General features: G+C 39.9%; 1 protein-coding gene across 3 annotated transcripts in view; it reads right to left on the bottom strand.

Moving 5' to 3' along the window:
- The window catches only part of RUNX1T1 (runt-related transcription factor 1; translocated to, 1 (cyclin D-related)), a 114,374-nt gene that overhangs the window by 86,264 nt on the left and 8,248 nt on the right, over nucleotides 1-19,862 (bottom strand). Inside the window, exons 1-2 of one of the 3 annotated variants that reach the window (XM_010561994.1) lie at nucleotides 13,400-13,581; nucleotides 7,576-7,748 (exon numbers count right to left, since the gene is read on the bottom strand). The exons of 1 other annotated variant lie outside the window; for it this stretch is intronic. In XM_010561994.1, coding sequence (XP_010560296.1) covers nucleotides 7,576-7,663 — 88 coding nt within the window. In that variant the 5' untranslated portion in view covers nucleotides 7,664-7,748; nucleotides 13,400-13,581. Of the gene's footprint in view, nucleotides 1-7,575; nucleotides 7,749-13,399; nucleotides 13,582-19,862 lie in introns of those variants that run through there. One more of the 3 variants, XM_010561993.1, reaches the window with a different exon arrangement.

Raw genomic sequence — 19,862 nt, 5'->3', positions numbered from 1 at the left:
TGAGAAAGCCACTTCCTCATCAAATATTTTAACTCTCATCTTAACTCTCCCTGATGAATGAGAAGGTCTAATGGCATAAAGGCAGGGGGGCACCTTTTAACATGACGAGAACTAAGTCCTAACAGAAAAGTGGTTATGGATGAGTCTTCTCACAGTTATAATAGGACAACCCACTGGCAGACCCTGTAATTGCTAAAATGGCAAAGCAGTATTACCAAGTGAATGGCTCTAATGCAGTTCAGCATCTCGAAACATGGCAGAATCAGTACACAGACTCATTCAACCCTAGATGATGGAAAAACATTATCATTTGTGAGTGACAAAGGGAAGGTACTGATTTTAGTCAAAGAAATCTTTTTCTTTCCATTGTTTCCTTAGTTACACCTTCCACCACATTTTTTCTCTTACTTTTCTGTTCAGTGCCCTCTGTCTTCTCTCTGCCATCACACCTAACCCTGTGTTCTTGATTCTGGGGCCACCTCCTCACCCTCCTACACACCTCCCTTCTCCCATCGACTACATGACTTGTCTCTGCTCCCTGCTGCCTTGGGCATTCATCTTCTCCTGCCTCTGCTAGCCCTGAAAGCTAGAAGTTGTTCCAGAATTTGAAGCTGTGAGTACTACCATAAAATATTACCCACAATTAACACATAAATGAAAGACCAACAACCGGCACTCTAACATGGAGGGACAAACACTGTGCCAGTTAGGTTTCCAGTACAAAACTGAGCCAGAATGGGATCTGCTTGATGTGCAATCAGAGAAGCACACCATGCTCCCTGGAAGCACAATGTGTTGACATAAGCTTTGTGCTTTTAGTCCGACCCAGACAAATCCCATCATAGCTAAGGAAAATTAACATACAAAATCTTTGTTTCTTTAGGAGCGGGGAGGAGCCTTGAGGAACACAGGTCTTTAAATATCATTTCATTTTATCTAATTGTGTTGTACTCCACATGGTGCTTTGTTGTAGCCATTCAGAAGAAAAGCAGGAGAAGAATGCAGAGGTGATTATGAAGTGGAATTTCGTACCAAGAGCAAATTACACCACTTCACACCAGGAGAACATCTGCAAAGAGCAGCAGTAAACGTTTGGGCACAATGCAAGGTGCCAGTTTTGATAAAGCCCAAACCAGCTTGGGAACCGTTATCCGTGAGAACTTTCCTTAAGCAAGATTGTCACAGCAGAGACTTGCGGAGATGCCCAAGATAAATATTCTTTCAAACAGGATGCTGATTTAAAACCATTATCTCTGAGGGATTTTTGAGGTGGCAACCATGGATTAAAGGCTATCATTTTCTGCCATTTTCAAAGAGGAGCTAGATACCCGCTGAGTGGGAGGAAAGACAGTGTGGTTATTGTCGTCACCATGCCTTCATGGAGAACTTTCTTTTACTATGCTGCTGGTTGAGGTGGGCAATGGTTGGCTAAAGGTCATGTACAGTTCATTAGATTATGAACTCTGCAAAAAACATAAAGGCATGTAGAACACTGGAAGGAGGGACATGACTTACAGGACTTGTAAAGGTTTAACTCACTAATAGCAGTCTCACACAGACACATTATTTCCTTTGTATGTACAAACCCTATAGGAACATGACACTGACCACAATGCATAAACCGTCTTTTTTTCATCCTGTATATACAATCACTGCTTATTTAAACTACGGCTTCTTTACAGTACAACAGGATAAAGAGATTTAAAACTACATGTCTAAGTAATTCACTTTTACTTAAAGGCACCTTTACACCAGAGTAGCCTAAGGAGCTCCTAATGAAGAAGGGGGCCTGATTCTAAAGGTGAAGGATTATGTACATATTTAAGAGTTTATTAGATCACAATTATCAATCTGATATACTGTAACAGCTCTTTTGTTGCACCATCCTCTGCAAATCCTTCTTATATGGAGGATTAGCGGCACAATACATCATAATGACTCTGTTGGTCCCACTGCACTATCGCTGACTCCCAGCTGCTTATGCCCACTGTAGGCTACCTTCTCTTACTAACGGGTCCCCAGAACTCACACCTGGCAATGTCTGCATGCAAGAAGAAAAATATTAAATCTGTATTAAAAAATCCTAATGAAATATTAGCAGGGAAAATATAAGTTACTGCTCAAAGGATTTTGCTCTCACCTACAAAGTACCCAAAATCATTAGCATGTGGAAATGTCCTCCAAGACTACAGGCATAACTCTACAGACTGGACCGAAAGCCTCCAGCATAAAAGAAAACAAAACCTTAGTTAACTTTCAGCTCTCCCTTCTCCAATCCTACAACCACAAATATCTTTCTTGGACCAGCTTCTGCCCACAAGAATAAAAGGCATTAGTCCCATGCTACACTGATTTTTGCTGCAAAGCCATATTAATTACGTTCCCTCCCTCTACTACTTGTACCTTGTGATCTTAAGTTCTGCCAGTACAACCATGAACAGCACTGTGCTATAAATTAGAGTATTAAAATCATCCAAAGAAGAGTAATATTCTTCATTTATCACTCAAACAATAAGTCATACTTTAATTCTTTACAAACTTTTAAAAAAAAATTCAAGACCTTTACCTAAATTAACATTTCAGTCTCTTTCAGCTATGATCTTTAGTTTTACATCCTGTTGAACACTTTCCAACTACAGGCTAAAACCTGACCGGTGAATAGAGCCCTGCCTCGTGCACCCGCACCTTCAGCCTGTTGAGTGACCTCAACAAACAGCAGCTACAAGGGGCAAGGACTATAACTGACCCTATCCCAGTGTTCTAAAATTGAACACCAAGCTGGACATCTAAGAAAATCACATGAATAATGAGAATGGAAGCGTTGATAGCTGCCACCACTGTTTTAATGGGCCATGCCAGAACAAACACTGAGTTGGTTTGAATCCATGGGATGAATAAAAAGAATGTTGCCAAGAACGCTGAAAACAAAAAACTTAAAATGCCAAGAATGATGATTACGTTAATGATCACTACAAAAACAATTAACATTTTCGACAGTTTATTTGCTGCATAGCACAAACGCCACCTGAAAGAATTTGCTCCTCAGAAGATTTTACCTCTGAAAATAAAAGAGGTCGAGCAAGGGGAGCAAGAACAAAGTAAAAGGGGAAAGCTGCAAATTCAGAAGCGAAAGGGTTAACATGTTTTGTTTCAGTCGGTATTCTACCAATGCCAGAATTACAAGGGAAAGACTAAAAAGAGCCAATTTTTTTTTATTATTCTTTAAAAGAAAAAATCAGGCCTATCTGTCACAGGGCTGTCCGGGCTGGAAGAACCGGCAGGAACCTCAAATTCCTGACCAAACCCTCTTCCACACAATGCCTCCTGAATGGAAGGAACCCAGGCCCGGCAGAGATAGCCCGCTGTCAGGAACCAGCCCTGACGTTTGCGGACAGACGGGGCTGGCCTCGCAGGATGTCAGAGCAGCAAACTGCTGTTCGAGATACTGGGTTTTCACACACTCCCAGTCTGGATGTTTTGCTCTTCAGGTAATTAAACAAGGAAACGGGGCTGATGTGTACGAGTCTGACCCCTGCGCCGCGGCTCCGCAGTTCTGCATATCAACTTCCGCACGAACCGCCCGGAGCATCAACAGTCTTCGACTCCCGCTCGCCGCCTCTCCTGCTCCCGACACCAAGCTCTAAAACAAATCCTCCTGGAAATATCTGCTGCTGCCTAGTCCTTTTTTTTTTTCCCTCCCTATTTAAGAAGGGCAAAATTACTTGCTCTGTTCCACATGCCTTGCTGCTTTCTCATAAAAAGAAGGAAAAAAGGAAAGAAGTGGGTACTTTTGGGTAGCTGTTCTTCAGCCAGCCATTCAAAATATTAAACATCTGGGGGAGGGGAAGAACAGACAGAAAGATGAGGCAAGGGATTCCCAAATTAACTCTTACTTTAAGGTCATCACTCAAAATGAAAAAGATCCTGAAAAGTATTTCCGATTCGTCCAACCAATTGCCAGACATTCACTTAATTCGAACAAAAATTATTCTGATTTAAACATTATTGAAGAGCCTTTGTCTTACAAGACGACATAAATCATAGAACCAGGCATTAGAAAAACAGACCAGTGTTTTCTCTCTCTTTTCCCCCAAATTTAAGAAACGGGAAAAGGCAGGTGTTACCACCTATACTTGGTGAAAACCCTACACAGGCTGCTCTATGACTGACCTAGTTTCTATGCTCTTTAAAGGCTATTTAAACAAAAATGATTTTTTAAAAAGGTAACACATTCCTACTTCTTTCTGAAAAATCCACAGAATAGAATATTGACTGAAAAGAGAAGAGCCCAGAAGAAAGAGGAGTACAAAAGCATGCCTGCTTGTCTGTGTTCAACACAAAGAACATTAAATGAAAACAACTGGCACGCTGCCAAATTCCTATACAGGCAAAGAGATTCAAATAAATTGATTTCACGCATCACACTGACCTGGGATCAGTGAGCAGTGGTACAATACACTCGCTGCTCCATGTGGGGCAAAGCCCATTAACGTTATCAGAGCCACAGTAGATTACAAAGGGGGGCGGGGGGGGTGTCACGGAGAAAGAACCCAAACTCTGCAAACTCAGGGGGGAAAAATCACTTTGGAAAAGGAACTTCAGCTTCAGACCGAGTGCTTGGTTTCAGTTTACTAATAAATATATCATATTGTGAGAGCTCATCCTCTGCTCACCTCAAAGGTTTCAAAGATCATATTTTCAAATTAAAATAAATACTAATGCCACACACACTCCCCTTACATTCTACTTTTAACACTGTTGTTCTCAAACGCAGTTATTCTCTGTAAATTTCCTCCCTTCTCCATCCGCCAGCATTTTATATAGATTATGGGTTATTTTCTTTGTACTTCAGAAGCTGGATTCCTGCCCAGGATACTCTTACTGGCTCAGAAAGTAAGCTGGAGAAACCGGCCACCGCTCTCAACTGGTCCAAATCAACCTGACCTACAGAGAAAAACACCTTATTTGCAAGGCAGCAGTGAGCAGGGCCCCGGTTCCCTTTGCAGAGTCACCCAGGCATGCTCCCTCATCACAAGGCATTCTCTCCAAACCAGCGTATTTTGAATTTCACTTTCTTACGATGTGTGAAGTAACCCGTGTGTGCTGTGGAGTCTCTTCTTGTCATTCCGGCTTTGTTTTTCATTAAGATCTCTCACATCCCAATCAAGAGCAACGCCAGCAAGCCACAGGTGTGCGCCACATGAACAGATGAAAATCTGATTGTGAGCTGTGTAATAACAATTCACTGTCTACAATACACTCCTCCTTTTTTGTCTCTGTTAAATTGTGGGGGGGGGGGGGGTGTATTATTTCCATTGTACTCTTTAAGATACATAGGTGAGCAAACAATTGTTTTGAAGATAAAAAAAAGGAAACCAAGAAAAGACGAGTTTGCAATAGCAAAACAAAGATGAGGATGCTTGAAAGGGATCACATCAGCATAGGCAGTCTAAAGCTACAAGAGGCTGTTGCTTCAAGGAGGCAATAGATTCAAACACCTTTTATTTTGCCTTTTATTCCATTCTGGTTTCAAATAGCGAGTCAAATCTTCTTGGGCACAGCAAAGTCCATATTAAGTAAGCTCCAAGAGTGTTGGCCTCATCTCTAATCACTCATCCAAACTTCATTGTGGAGCTTCTTGGCCATTTAAGACTAAAATTTTCAAACGTGTGACACAAACATACACATCCAGATGTAGGTACCTTATCCAGTCACCTCATTTCAAGTAAATGTCAAAGTGGGAATGCCCAAAGAACTAACAGCTGCTAACCACCACTGATCACTCTCTTTTATAAAGAGCTACAAAGCAGTTTTGGATTATCTTCATGGCCAAGGTGAAAAATATACAATATTGTTAACCCTGTAGCTTGTGCTATAGAGAGGATGTGTTTGTTTTGGTATAAGGCTACACTGATAGAACTGCACAAGAAAGGGAATATTTAGTACACAGCAACTTCGCAATGGCAGGGATGTGCCTGCACCCAGGTGACACAGGCAGCCTGACCTGCCCGACAGTTAACGAGACGGATAATGTGCTCTTCCCTCCCATTTATGAATATTTCAGTAGTACAACCAGATCATTTAGACTTACAAAGATGAAGTGAATTTTAGTCGTATTAATTCCCTCTTTCTATAAAATAAATAGTATTAGAAAACATGCCTTTCTCCTAAGTTGTAGCAAATTTCCATTATCTTGCACGTGCTCTGACAGCAATAAACCACAATAAGCTTCCCATTAGCATGCCAGCACTGCATGCTTCAGGCATGAAATCCTTACTTTCACATTTATTTATTTTTAGAATCCTTTATGAAGACCCATACAGCAAAAGAAACCAACCAACGACCACCTGTATGGGGTACACTTGCACTTTGAAAAATAGACTATAGATAGAAAAAAGAGAACTAGTCAGGAGCTATACACTGCTAAATTAGCAAAATAAAAATGCAAGAAGAAAACCTGCTAAGATTATTCATTCTTTTCCAACGCTGCCTCTGTACAGGAAGGTCCCAGAGAAGCATTTACTTGTTTTAAACTGAGCTAGGAACTCGAATTAGAATGCAAAATTCATTTTTAATAGGATTTAATTTTTAAAAAGTATGTTCACACTAGTGCAAAAAACCTCAGCCCCAGCCCCTCCCCTTGCCATGACATGATGTGCAGAGCATCCTGCTGCCTCTCTCAGATGTGCTCCATCTCCTTTCCACACCCCGCAGACAGAGCAGCGTGGGCCGCTGTCTCGGGTGGGAAGACGAGTGATATGGTCAAGGCTTAGCTGCCTTTAACCGGAGCATAGCCTAGAGTACTCACACATTGTTCATTTGGTTTCGGTATCATATTCTGTATGTCATAGGTGAAATGATCCAACACTGAGAAAGAAAGTATCAGAGTCTTGGAAAGCACTTAAAATCAGTTTAGTAGTTTCTTGCCATCTAGACACACCATTTTAGGAGAAAAAATGCAGTTACAGTAAAGACAGGAATGACAGTCATAGGTTATCTAGAAGTTTACTTCTGTCATAGCAGATTTACTTTTCCAGTATGGTAAAAATCTCTGCACACAAGAAGCTGAAATATCCATTCTCAATATCATCTCAACCAAATTTATCACAGATTCCCAATGCAATGGGTTTACCAGAGGGTTCCTCTAAATTACAAATGCAACCATTTTGCCAATGTGATTACAATTGTCCCTTAACCTGGTTGCAAATACTGTTCCAATTCACAGTTCAGGAAACTGAACTTTATTATTTTCACAGCCCAGCCAAGTAATATTTACATGCTAGATAAAGAGCACCTCCGTCATCAAAAACACAGTTAAAAAATTCACATACATGTATTTTTAAGCTAAGGAAGATTTTAGAAAAGTCATCACTGAGGGATTTTATTGTTACTGCTGTACTCTTTCTCAGCAATACGAAAATGAAGACACCACCTTCATTGATTTAGGCAGACTCTTTGAAGGCTAAAAGGAAAGATTTCTTTTTTAATTACAGTTTACAAGGCAAGGTACAGTCATTAAAAATAACTTCTAAAAGGTATGCACATTACAAAATCAAATATTTTTCTGTTCCTTACCTTGACAAAATTCAAAGTTCCCTTTTTTCCGGCAGTCACCTATCACTAAACTCAGTGCTCTCCAAGTGTTTCTTTTGACAGATATCATTCTCCACCAATCGCTCTGCTAATTTCCTCTTTCCTTTTCTGACTGGGACAGATATTATGTTCACCAGCCCAGAGATCAATCTTTTCTATTGACAACAACAAATGAAAAAAAAAAAAAAAAAAAAAAAAAAAAAAAGAAGAAGCACATATCACAGCCAGTTTGAAGCACCACACCCCTTCATTTGCATGATAATAGCAGTCTTTTAAATAAAAAGGGAAGACAGAAACGCTATCATTCTAAATCAATTACCCACATTTTCTTAGTTAATATAAGGCAGTACTTTAAAACTGTATTAATTCTTCAACAAAGGCTGTTTCATAAGTTGCTCATTTAAAACAGTTGACATATAGAGGGCAACAAAGTAAGGGCAGCCTGTATTCTACCATGAAAACACCTATTAGCTAATTCTGTAAAAATGCTTCATTTTCAATACATTCATGTAATATAAAATATTATATACTTTACCTGGTTCAACAGAAGCTCTAAAGAATCATTTATTAAATGAACATGGTTACTAAAAATAGAGACCTTGCAATTACACATCACTATACTAATTTGGATTTGTAAGTCATAACAACAAACACATTTAAACAAAGGGAGATCAAAAAGCTATTGATATATTTACAAATCATCCTCCCACTTCTGAAAAGGCAATTTCCCTCCCACTCCAACACCTACAAAAACTGTTTATTTGGGTTACACAAATACTTTGTCATTCATATGAGTCTGTATTACAGCATTGTCAGTTTTTCCAAGTCATTAATATGCTTTTCAGGGGTTTGTAATTATGTCAAGGCAGAAAGATTTTCAGAGCCAGGCACACACAGTTATGTACATGCTTCAGTCTGCATCCACTATGCAGGTATTTCAGAACATAAAGTTAAGCATGCATAAGGGTCTGGTCGCAGCTGCATGCATCTAACAGAGAACCCAGCCCCAACCCTCTCATGGACTAGATCTTCCTGCAAAAAAATTTATCGCCCAAGGGCATTAGCAAAAGATCACATTTGTGTTTGTGGTAGAAACTGCAATCTTTCCCACAAACAAGTACCCTCCTCAAATCAAAACGAGCCTTCCCAAGTTAAAGTTAAGGTTACAGAACAAAGGAGTTCACCACTCAAAGTCCTTTCTTTCCCATGTTCGTCGCCGGACGTTTCCCCGCAGCCCTGCACAAGCCAAAATTCTATCGATTTCAGTGAAAACAAGAGGCCTGTAAGGACTGCAGGACTCTACCCAGCATTTGGCAACTGTGAAGCTTTCAATATGACACAACTGCCTTTGGCATTTGGAAAATAATCTCCAAAATGTGGTTAGGACTGCCCGACTTGGGTGCAATAACCGCTTTTCTAAAGTGGTTTTTATTTTGTATGAAATTCTCTAGTTGTCACCATGTTCTTACACAGGCAATAAAAATTACCTTTCAGTTGTGCCTTATCATGAATTGTGTATTGTTCAATTGTCCACTGTTTTGCATAGCACTTTACATTTCCATAGATGCATATAACATTCCCTAAATTGTTGTTATTGTTTGATCTGATTTTTATGGCCGTAAACTCATGCCCCTACCAAAACTGAAAAATCCTTCACAGACCAAGTGGCCCTATTAATTTCACTGAGATCATTTAAACATTAAGTTTTCTACCGAGTGACGATAGCACAATCTGGCTGAAATATGGACTTACAGTGGAACATTAAATTAACATCATATTTTGGATTCAGAATTACACACAGCAGCCATCTGTAAAGATGTATTCATGTTTTGCTAACCTTTACTAATTTGGCCACTAGAAATAATTATGATCAAATATGTTAAATTATGTAACATATAACAATTCAATATTTGTGTCTGCTGAATAGCATACTCCTTTTTCATGGCTGGTAAAAGATTTTTAAACCTCTTACTGTAAAAAAGAAAAAGTTCTTACTCAGAAAAAAAAACCCTCATCTGTCATCCACTTTACAATGAAGACATCACTTTAACTTATTACTCTTCCTTTGTTTCAGCCCCACGTTCATTTTCTCTATATGCCACATTTTCCAACGTGATGGATGCATTCTGCTATACCTATTCTACGCTAATCTCCTTTTTTGGAATTTATTTTTGCCTCCTGAATTGTAAACTGCTGCTGCTGTTCGAATGTACCTGCAAAATTGTCTAAAGTCTGAACTTCACTGAAAGTAGAATGCCTCATACAATTTGTAGTCTTACAAGAGTGTTATAAAAAAGGATCAACATGTTGTATTACCATGGAAATTTTGAAAAACATACTTTCCCAAACAAATATTACTTTTTCTCAATGGTATGAAGTAATGAAAACCACATGTGTAAATCTGCGATCCGTGCAGTAGTTCAAGCTGCAGCTAATAGAAAATACAGAGAGTGAACTCTGCCATATAAAGGATTCTTGTTACAGAAATATAATGTGAAAACCAGATGCAGACAGAAAACCTTAATCACAGATGGGAATGTAATCACTGGCATACAGAATACTTTTTTGATCAATCTCAACCATATGAGAAATGTATTTATTTTCTAAGGAATGCAATAACTCGAGAGAGTCTTCTATTTGAATTCAGTTAACCTCATATTCACAGTACTTTTATCTTATATGTGGAGAGAAGAGGGATATAACCTGAGCCAAGATTTTTAGAAGAGCCATTGGGCCTGGCAAATCATTCTTGTATCAGCTTATCTTTCAAGGAATTAATAGGATGTAAAGACTACAAATATCAGGATCAGCTTCAAAAGAAATCAACCATTATTGCACTTCCTAGTTACTGCCAGAAATCCCTTCATCACCTAAGCACTTCTCTGGTTCAATTTTTCCCTTAATATGTGGTTCTTCAGAAATACTGTGCTAAGAGCAGCACACTGTTGCACTGAAGTTCTGCGAATCAGAACTGGAGTCCTACACCAAAGAATCTCCCTACTTCTTTATAAAAGCTGAAGAGTCATCGGTTCAAAACTAAGTTTACTTCGGGCTTCTTTCTAACTGCTGGAAGTCATCGTGAATGCCCTCTACCCACACAGCCCGTGGATGTCAGCAGGAAACAAAGGACCGCAGCACACTGCAGCTATCCAGTTTCATCATGTGTCTAAACAGCAGGTTGCCTTCTACCAACCACCCTGACCAAGGTAGGACGAAGATAATCCCTGCCAGTTTTCATTGCTGGTGACATTTCTGCTCAACTTTTAAGAGACAGAAATACTATGGTAGTAGTAAATGCCTCGTGTAAAATATGGAAATTGCCATTAAAATCAGAAAATCAAGTTCAGAATTCAGGTCATCGATATGCTACCAGCAAGACCCACCTACGCTGTTGCAAAGGCTCAGCATCTTCACGCAACCACACTCCAACAGATCATCAGCCAATTCATTGTAAGAGTTACATTTGCCTACATAAATTTTATACCTGGTGATTGAACTGGACCGTTACGTTAAACTGCAATACAAAAAAAAAACTTATGGGAGGAAATAAAATGTAAAAAAGAAAAAGCATTCAGAGATGACAGATCTGCAGGCTCTTGGGTACCAGCAATGCTAATTTACTTCCTGGCAGTCCCTGATCCCCACTGCACCCTCCTCCTGGAGGTACCCACTCTACCCAAGAATACCACAGCTCTTTACACGGCACTGCCCGACTGTCACAGTTCACAACCAAGCTTATTAAGGTAACCCAAAGTTGGTGTTCATTTATTTTAACAGTACTAAATAACATCAACCACAATTATTTGGTAGTTGTCACACCGGAGGGAAGAGAGGGTGACAAAAGCCTTTGATGGGCACAGGGTAGGCAGATTCTCCCTCTCTCTTACTCTCTTAGAGCCTTTTAAGTCCCATTACCACCATCCCAATTTAGGTATCTGCAGTAAGAGGACACAGTCTCTTCAGTACACTGCCACAGGACTCCCAGCAGTGGCTCATCACAGGTGTTCATCAGACTAATTCCACTAAAGTTCCTGTAAATATGCTTCCTTAATTGAATGCCTGTAAGCTAGGCGAAATGTGAAGTCAACTACTTGCTTTTTCCCTCCTGTGTTAACAACTAGCAAACCATCTGACAAAAACACTTTGCTTCCACCGCTACAACGGAAGTTTTTTAAGTCGTCTTGTCTCTTCTGCCATTTAACTTTAAATTTCTGAGACTGCAGCATCGACAGATAGTGCAGAAGTCAACATTTAACACTAAACTAATACGGGCTGGATATGCTTGTCTTATTTCTAAACAAGCATGCCTAGATTAATAATAAACTTTGGCCAGATATGCATTTTATTTTGCATGTTTTTCATACAGCATCATCATCATGTGTGTAGAGTGCTAAAAATGCAGTGAAATCTTCCAGCTGTAAAACAGTTCCACGTGACAAAACAGAGAGAGATCCTGAAAACTCCTGCTTTGTGTCATGTGTGAGCGTGTGTGCCTGTGTCTTTTTTTTTCTCTCATCTAATTTCATCTGCGAGAGACTGTCCCTAGAGGACAAGAGAAGAGAGAACCAATTATATCCAGAGGTTGGTTTCTCCAAAATGAAGGCATCTGTTCCATGCCAACGACTTCCACATGGAAGAAAAACAGAACTTTGAAGGCATCTGCGTTCATGGTTGACAGTCGCAGATCTTAGGGTCTACTGTAATTGCCCAGCTGCAAACATGATTTAGTTGCTGCTGTTGTCAGCTGATCTCCTTGCACTGAAAAGAAGGGAGCTTAAACAGCAAATAGCTGGATAAAAATCAGATATTCTTCCACAATACTGACAACCTTTTCCTTTCTGAAGGAGGTATTTTTTCTGGTCAACAGGTTTGATGGAAGTAAATTGCAAAGTGATTTTTAAATGACCATTTTACAAAATATTCTGCTTTAAAATGCTATTCTTTAAATAACATAAAAGTCCAAGCACAATGTGCTCATTAGTTGTTAGTATTTCAGGCTGATATTCCGTAAGAGTGATTCAGAAACCCGTATGATTCACCAGGCACATAATCCTGCAGCCCACCTTATTTAGGCAAGTAGTCTCACTAAAACCAAGAGTACACCTGAGCAGAAGCTCAGAGTTTTCACACAAAATGCATATGGCAGATAAATAACTAGTATGATATTTGCTACTCAACTCATGTCACTTCCAGTGTGAGTGGATACTTTCCAAAAGACACTTAAAAGAAACATTACTGGTAGTTCAAAACCTGGCTTACAGCATTGGGTGCGACACTTACAGCGAGATACTCAGCAATGCTGTGAAGCCTCCACTATTAAAAAATCAAGCAAACAGTTAACAAGAAGCTCATCTAAAGTAGCAAGACCCTAACTGATTTTCCAAAGCACAGCACTGAGCGCCATTTAGGGATCCAAGACTACTGATGGTGCAGCTGCAACAAAGACAATTAAAACCCAACTGGCCTAAGCAGAAAATGCATTTACATTCCCTGTCCTCCACTCAGCAGATAAAAGTGGATCATAGTTTCCAGAAATATTTCATGCACCTCGTGAGTTTTTGTAGTTTTCTTACCTAGGACTTTTATCAACAGCTTGAAAGAAGGAAAATGCTGTATGTTAGGGAAATACCTCTTAATTTTTTAATTATTTTTTTTTAAAATAGAATTCTTTGTTACTCTCTTGGATTCCAGCTGCAATCCCAAACACACTCTGCAGCGATGGCATTCAGCCCTTCAAGCCAGGTAGCCACACAGCTTAGAAAGGACAGTAAGGATTCCTACCCAGTTTCCCTCGTCTGGCACATACCTCCAATTATTATGAACACATGAAGTAGTGAACCTGGGGGGACACAGTAGGCTTGACGCTTCCTGACCACTTCTAAATTGCCTCCAGGAAGGACAAGAGTTGGGAGCGAGGACAATTAACACAGCCACCTGCTTCCTGTGACCTCCTGGGGAGCAGACACGGCCACTGATGACTTGCTCTGGCAATGTCACTGAGGTCCTGCCCATCCTTCTCTTCCCAGAGAAGCTCAGGGATAATAAAAACAATAGCGGCCAATACTAGCTCTGTAAGAGAAGGCGAAATGTAGGCTAGAATTTAAAAAAAAAAAAAATATTAAGAAAATTTAACATCAAAACCTCCCCATGCGAAGAGGATGAGACCACTAAATCTCAGAATGTGGAAGGGAAATTATACATTGATTCACTCTTTAAAACTACTGTAGCTGTTATTTACTGTAGCTGTACACTTCTCTGGAAATTTCTGGAGCAGGCAGCTGGCTTAAACACAGTTTAACACAGCTTTTGGGATACAGAAATTGAGAAACCTGGCCCCATGGACTCAGCGGGAACCTCTGAGAGTATTATTACAGAAGGAATAGACTTTTTCTCTCCTTTATATGGAAGTCTTGTCAGCTAAGTCTATCATTTACAATTCAAAGAGAATGACTTACTTTACATTGAGACCTGAGCTAGCCCACTTTATGAGGGCCGTATCTGGATCTAAGCCTCAGAATCGATCCAACAAAGTATTGTTAAGATCACAGACGTGAGATGGAAGCATGGAAAGCCTGAAGGTCCAGATCCTCAGACTGGTGTTTAGACAAAAGAAACACCATCTTCAGTGAGAACTGGGCATGTGAATACCATGGAAGATCTGAGCTCCAGCACTTTAATTCAACATTTACAAGCTCTGCTGACCCATGGAGTTGCATTAATTTATCATGGCACACATGAAATGCACGTAACATTCGGAAACTAAGCTAGGCTATTCAGTTCACTACAATGGTTTCCTTGCTCATCTGCAGCATGCTTTAATACAGGTTGCAGCATGCTTTCCAGCGTTAAGTGGTTTGCCAACAAGCTTTAAAAATAATAAATAGCACAGTCATGAAACAGCTTTTGCTTAATGGTTCCTAGAACTTGGTGAATTCACTCACTAAACCCCTTTCTATAACATTACACTTAAATACTTTTAGCAATGCCACCATTAAAATAAAATAAAACATCATCCTGGCACTACCATCCATTGATAGCACACCCGCAGGTGCCATTATCCCTAAATTTGTTGGCAGCTTTCTCTGGCACCACTGAGCTTTAACGGCTCTGGCAACAAAGCCCACCTGGATGTCACTGAAAGCACTCCTTTGGAGCATTCCTCCCAAATATTCTTTGCAGCAGTATCATTCTGTCTCCTTTGCTGCATCCTATCATCTCGTTTTCTGACAATAGCCTCATCCTCTCTTGCTGTCAAAGCCTGAGCTGGTCTGGGGCAGTTCTCTTCTTGAACTTGCCTAACGCATGTGTGATTCAATGTTGGGATGAATTTTCCAAGAGGATTTCAGGACATCAAGTATCTTTGCTGTGGCTCAGGTTGAGTGTTCACTCTCATCCCAGCTTTAAAATTCATCATATTACATCCTAGTAAGACAACGTGACCAAACCAGTGGGAAAGCAAAGCATAGGTACAAAACCCTATATAATGTGATGCCTCATAACAGAGATCTTTAAACCTTGGGACCTCCAGAAGGCGCACACAGATTTACTCAATGTGCCACCCAACCTGCCATGACAGCAGGAAGAACCAGCATCCTGATACTTCCGTTACAGAAGTAAACGATATGAAAAACAGAAAATATATTCTGGAAAATAAATAATTATGGAAAAAGTGGAGAAGTTTTGGGGGTTGGATTGGGATTTTTCCCAAGCTATTTCAAGTGACACCTGGGCCACAACCAAAAGGGGCACCTGTGTGGTCATCAACAGAAATCAAAAAATGTGGACAGCAGGTCTCCAGATGAAAGGAACCACAAAAGAAAATGGCTAGTGGTAATGACTACTACTTATGCAAATTGTATATTGACATCCAACAAGGCAGATATACATCATAAGCCTCCTAGAGCTACAAAAGTAACTACAGTCTTGTACAATTTGTGATGGTCATGCAACCATCTCCCCAGATGCCTGTCAAGACTCCTGGTTTTTACTGACTGCATCAACCTGGCTTTTCATAAATAATATCTGTTTTACTATATGCCATAGCCTGCCACTGTGTGCAGATTAATTCCACTCCACTAGGTGGAGTCTTCTGTCTTTCCAGAGGCCAACCTCATTTCCAAAAGAAGCTATTATCCTCCATGAACTTTGGATATTTGCTTCCTATTACAAGCACCACAGTCCACCTGTCTTGATGGACACAAAAGTGACAATGAATCAAATGCCTTCTTGAAATGACTGAAGAAATCATGAACTATCCCATGAAGATCCCTTATCAGTATGTTGCAATATGGGATCATTCAGGAATACTGCTGCTGTACAGTTCTGTACAACGCCAACTGTGCTTTTATGATGACTAAACACAATAAATAATACTGAGTAAAAAAAGGTATCACTTACATAAGTCACCGTATCACACATGCCCAAAAACTACATATAAACAAAACCAAGTTGCTGAACTTCTTTTAAATTCTTTGTGTGTATTCAGAAATATTTGGAATATCTAGGATGCCCTTCCTTTCCAGGCATCCCAAAACGTGTTACAGAAAATGAGAGGGAGCATAAAAGGATTCCTTTCCATATTCACATTTCCATTCACAACCACTGGAGTTAAATATGGCAACTATTCAATAGGAACGGCAAAACTGCATGCAGCCTTTTTGGCAAAGAATAAGAAAAACAGAGCACTCCCATGAATGTGTTCAGAAAACTTAGATAAGAAAATCTGGATACCCTGCATCCAGCTATAATCTTTCTTTTGGGGTTGGACTCCACCCCAACCCCTGCGAAAAGTACCAAAAAATGCCATGACCAAAGCGAAAGGCCCCTCGGTTTAAAAACTCTGCAGGTAGACGGTACTTCCACCAACACGCTACGGCAGAGCATTTGCTCTGTAACACTCGCGAGCAGAACGCTCCACGTAGGCGCCAAGCTCTAACGCGAGGCTCCTCGAGGCTCTTGCATCCCCGGGTCAGCCGAGGTAGGGCCTTCTCAGCGCGGCTTCTGCTGTTGGCAGATATCACAAGCTATTTCAGGCTACAGACACTTTGCCCCAATCGGCCATGTTTTTTGTAATATTTACTTCTCGTACATATGTCTATAACTATGTATACGTCCCACAGAAGGTGAGGTTTAACAGGGTTAGCTTTGTTGGGGAAAAGAAGGTTTGGAGGAAAGGAAACAACTTTCATGTTTAGAAGATTTGAATCTAGTGACTGTCACGGGATGTAAACACTCTTCTGGGGAGGGAGGCTTTTTGTTATGTTTCAGGAGTGCACAGAGTTTTGGATAAAATCTGTATAAATAATCATCCCTCTGTCATTCAACATAAATTTATGCACATGTGTGCACACAGTTATGTTTGGGAATACAAACTATAAAGTAGACATGCCACAGACTTCTAGGCAACCTACCACAAGCACGGATCTCGCACAAAATCCATTCTATATTTAAATTTCAGTTTATTGAATTTTAATTATTTCTGATCTGTAGATCACTGAGGAAAATCCCCCAAGGTCAAAAGCTTACAAATCCAATTGCAAAACCAAACAGAAGCATCAGCAAGGCCCCTTCCCATGCAGACACCCGCCAAAAAACTGAGTTCCTGACTACTAGATTAGAATCCAACAGCTAAAACCCATCCTAATATTAAAACCAGGTAATTTTCTATGTTGAAATAAAGAAGTAAAAGCTCTCATTTTATTCTGCACGTGTTTACTCATGTTATGTACACAGGGGTCTATAGATTTAACAGTGAACTATCACTTCTTCATTTAGATCCGTATTTATAAATTAACAAACACAGACCCTTTTCATTATTTTTTTTTAATTAAAAAGCAATAATGTTATTTTCTCTGGAGATGCCTCCGATAGAAAATTTATGCTCTGCCAATGCTGTGCTTTCCAGGTTCATAAAACTCACTTGGATTAGCAGCACCACAGCAGCAAGTATTTTGTGTATATGCATTCAAGACTGATTTAATCATTTCATTTACCATGGAAAAAGTTACTCCAAAAGCCCCACTAACTAAAATGTCCTTGATGAGCCTAAACTTAAGATTTGCAGGTATAGCAGGAATGAAACAAGCCAAAGAACATTCTATCATACTCTGAACGTCCTCTACTTTGCACAAGGTCCTCAGTACTAGGTAAAGCTGTACTGTTGCAATGGGGAAGCAGTCACTCATCACTTCAAGATACAATCATAGTTTATTAATAAAATTATTTTAAACGTACAAGTTAAATCCTTTTACCAATATAGTGACATTCAGCTATCCAGTGCCATTTTTACAGTCCAAATAGATATGGTCCTAATTGCATAATGCCATTTTATCTGCTGAAGATAAAAGTGCCGATAAACAAAAATGCACATTAGGCAGGAGATTTTTCAGAATAGATTTTTTTTTAAATAACCCACTTGCATTAACAAAAGATTGCAATGGCTTCCAAATTATAGGGTGTTATTTTTAGTGGAAGTAGTTCAATATTCATATTGGAGCAGATGTAGCAGTTTAACAAAACAGCTCTTCAAATCCTGCACAAATTGAAAACAGGAAAACTGATTGCATTTTCTCTTATCACTTTCCTTTTCTGAATTGACACTTTTGGCCTTCTGAAAATTTACACATGGCTTTCATCTCAACAGCACCTGCTGATCAAACAGAAACCTAACATTTTCATGAAAATGGTATAAAGGACTAGTTTTCTTTTTACCATCTTAAAGGGCATCAGCAGTCCACTTGATGGCAACAATTGCTGAGTAGATGGCACACTCGGAATACATTTTATATTTTCATTACACTTACTTTTAAAAATGAGTTAAATCACTAGTGGCTCTTTCATATTAGCTCTTTGTCTGCTTTAAATTAATTTCAATCCCTATCTCTGCCTAATCCTGTTGGGTTTCATTCTACAGTCACCTAGATTTTAAAGAAGATCTGAAAGCCTTTGAAATAGTAAGACACATTGTACATTCTGGGGCCACCGGTCTTCTTTATATATGCAATCATACAAATTAATATATACAATTATGCATACACATGCACATATTGCACAGACATTTCTTCTTCCAGTGCTTATACTAAGGAAAAAATGTGTATATTTATCATTCTGCTATAGTCTCACTGCACTGAATTCCCTAAGCATTGTTAACAGAGCACGTTGTGTGGGAGAAACTCAAAGTGCATGTATTTATTTTAAAGTTGTTCTTTGTTTCCTTTGCAATTTCAAGACTGGGAGGAAGGTCTAGCAGGTGCTCTGGAACTTGAGCATCAAGACTGGGCTGAGATGCTGCCATTGGCAAACATGGCGAGCATGCCAACAGCAGAATCAGAAGTCCTTGCGCTCCTGCAAAAGTTTAAGGTATCAAGTCATGTATATAAAATATGAAACATAAGTACCTTGTTATCCTGTCTGCTTCTGAGCCTGTAAACTCTGAAGTGCAGCAGCAGGTAACAAGGACCATCTTCCCTTGTACATAATTCTAGGTGTAATTAAAGATACTCCTGAAACCTGCTATGTGTCAGCTTCTTAACTGATAGAGCCCTAACCCCTCTGAAGTACTCTGCTGCCATCCATTACCATTCTGCTTCAGTGATAAGGTAACCTGAAGGCAGAGATGACATACAGTAATATATGTGCCACTCCAGACAGTTGGTTCGTGAATTTCAGTGTTTCATCATGCTCACTGAGGCAATCGCAAACCTGAAATGTCAATATGTTCAGTCAATGGAAGTAAAATAATGGGGCTCTATTGTCTTACCCTATCGATCCGCTGCTGTCAACAAGAATACATGCCCCCCTGGCTTTAAACAAATTTTAATTAGGCTTTTAGTTACCGAATCGTATCTATATATCTATCTGCGCAAACACTTGACAAAGTGAAACGGCAATATAAATATGTCAAACTTTTAAATATATTTTAAAGGTAATTGTTTAATGTCGCTTGAAGATATGATCGCTGATAGAGCCGTTTGCTAAAGCAGCGTGCGTGCACACACCTAGCGTGCAAGTCACCTTAAATCTGGCGAGAACCGAAAAATCGCCATCAAAAGTCAAAAACAACAACAAAAAAGCCCACAAGAAAGAAAAAAAAAGGGGGGGGGGGGAGGCCACTTTTCCTAAACCCGCTGCCATCCTCTGCGGGGATTCTGGACGCCGGGAGCCTCCACTGAAGCCGCCCCGACACCGGCCGGGTGGGTGCCGGCACGCCCGGGCGTGACAGCCCGCTGCTGTCAGCGCCCCTCACGGAGAGCCGCGCTCCCGGGAAGGCA

Source organism: Haliaeetus leucocephalus, unplaced genomic scaffold (genome assembly GCF_000737465.1).
Source record: "Haliaeetus leucocephalus isolate CR32 unplaced genomic scaffold, Haliaeetus_leucocephalus-4.0 Scaffold152, whole genome shotgun sequence".
Taxonomy (NCBI): domain Eukaryota; kingdom Metazoa; phylum Chordata; class Aves; order Accipitriformes; family Accipitridae; genus Haliaeetus; species Haliaeetus leucocephalus.
Note: the sequence above shows the minus strand (reverse complement) of the source record. Positions and strands in the feature narration are given on the sequence as shown.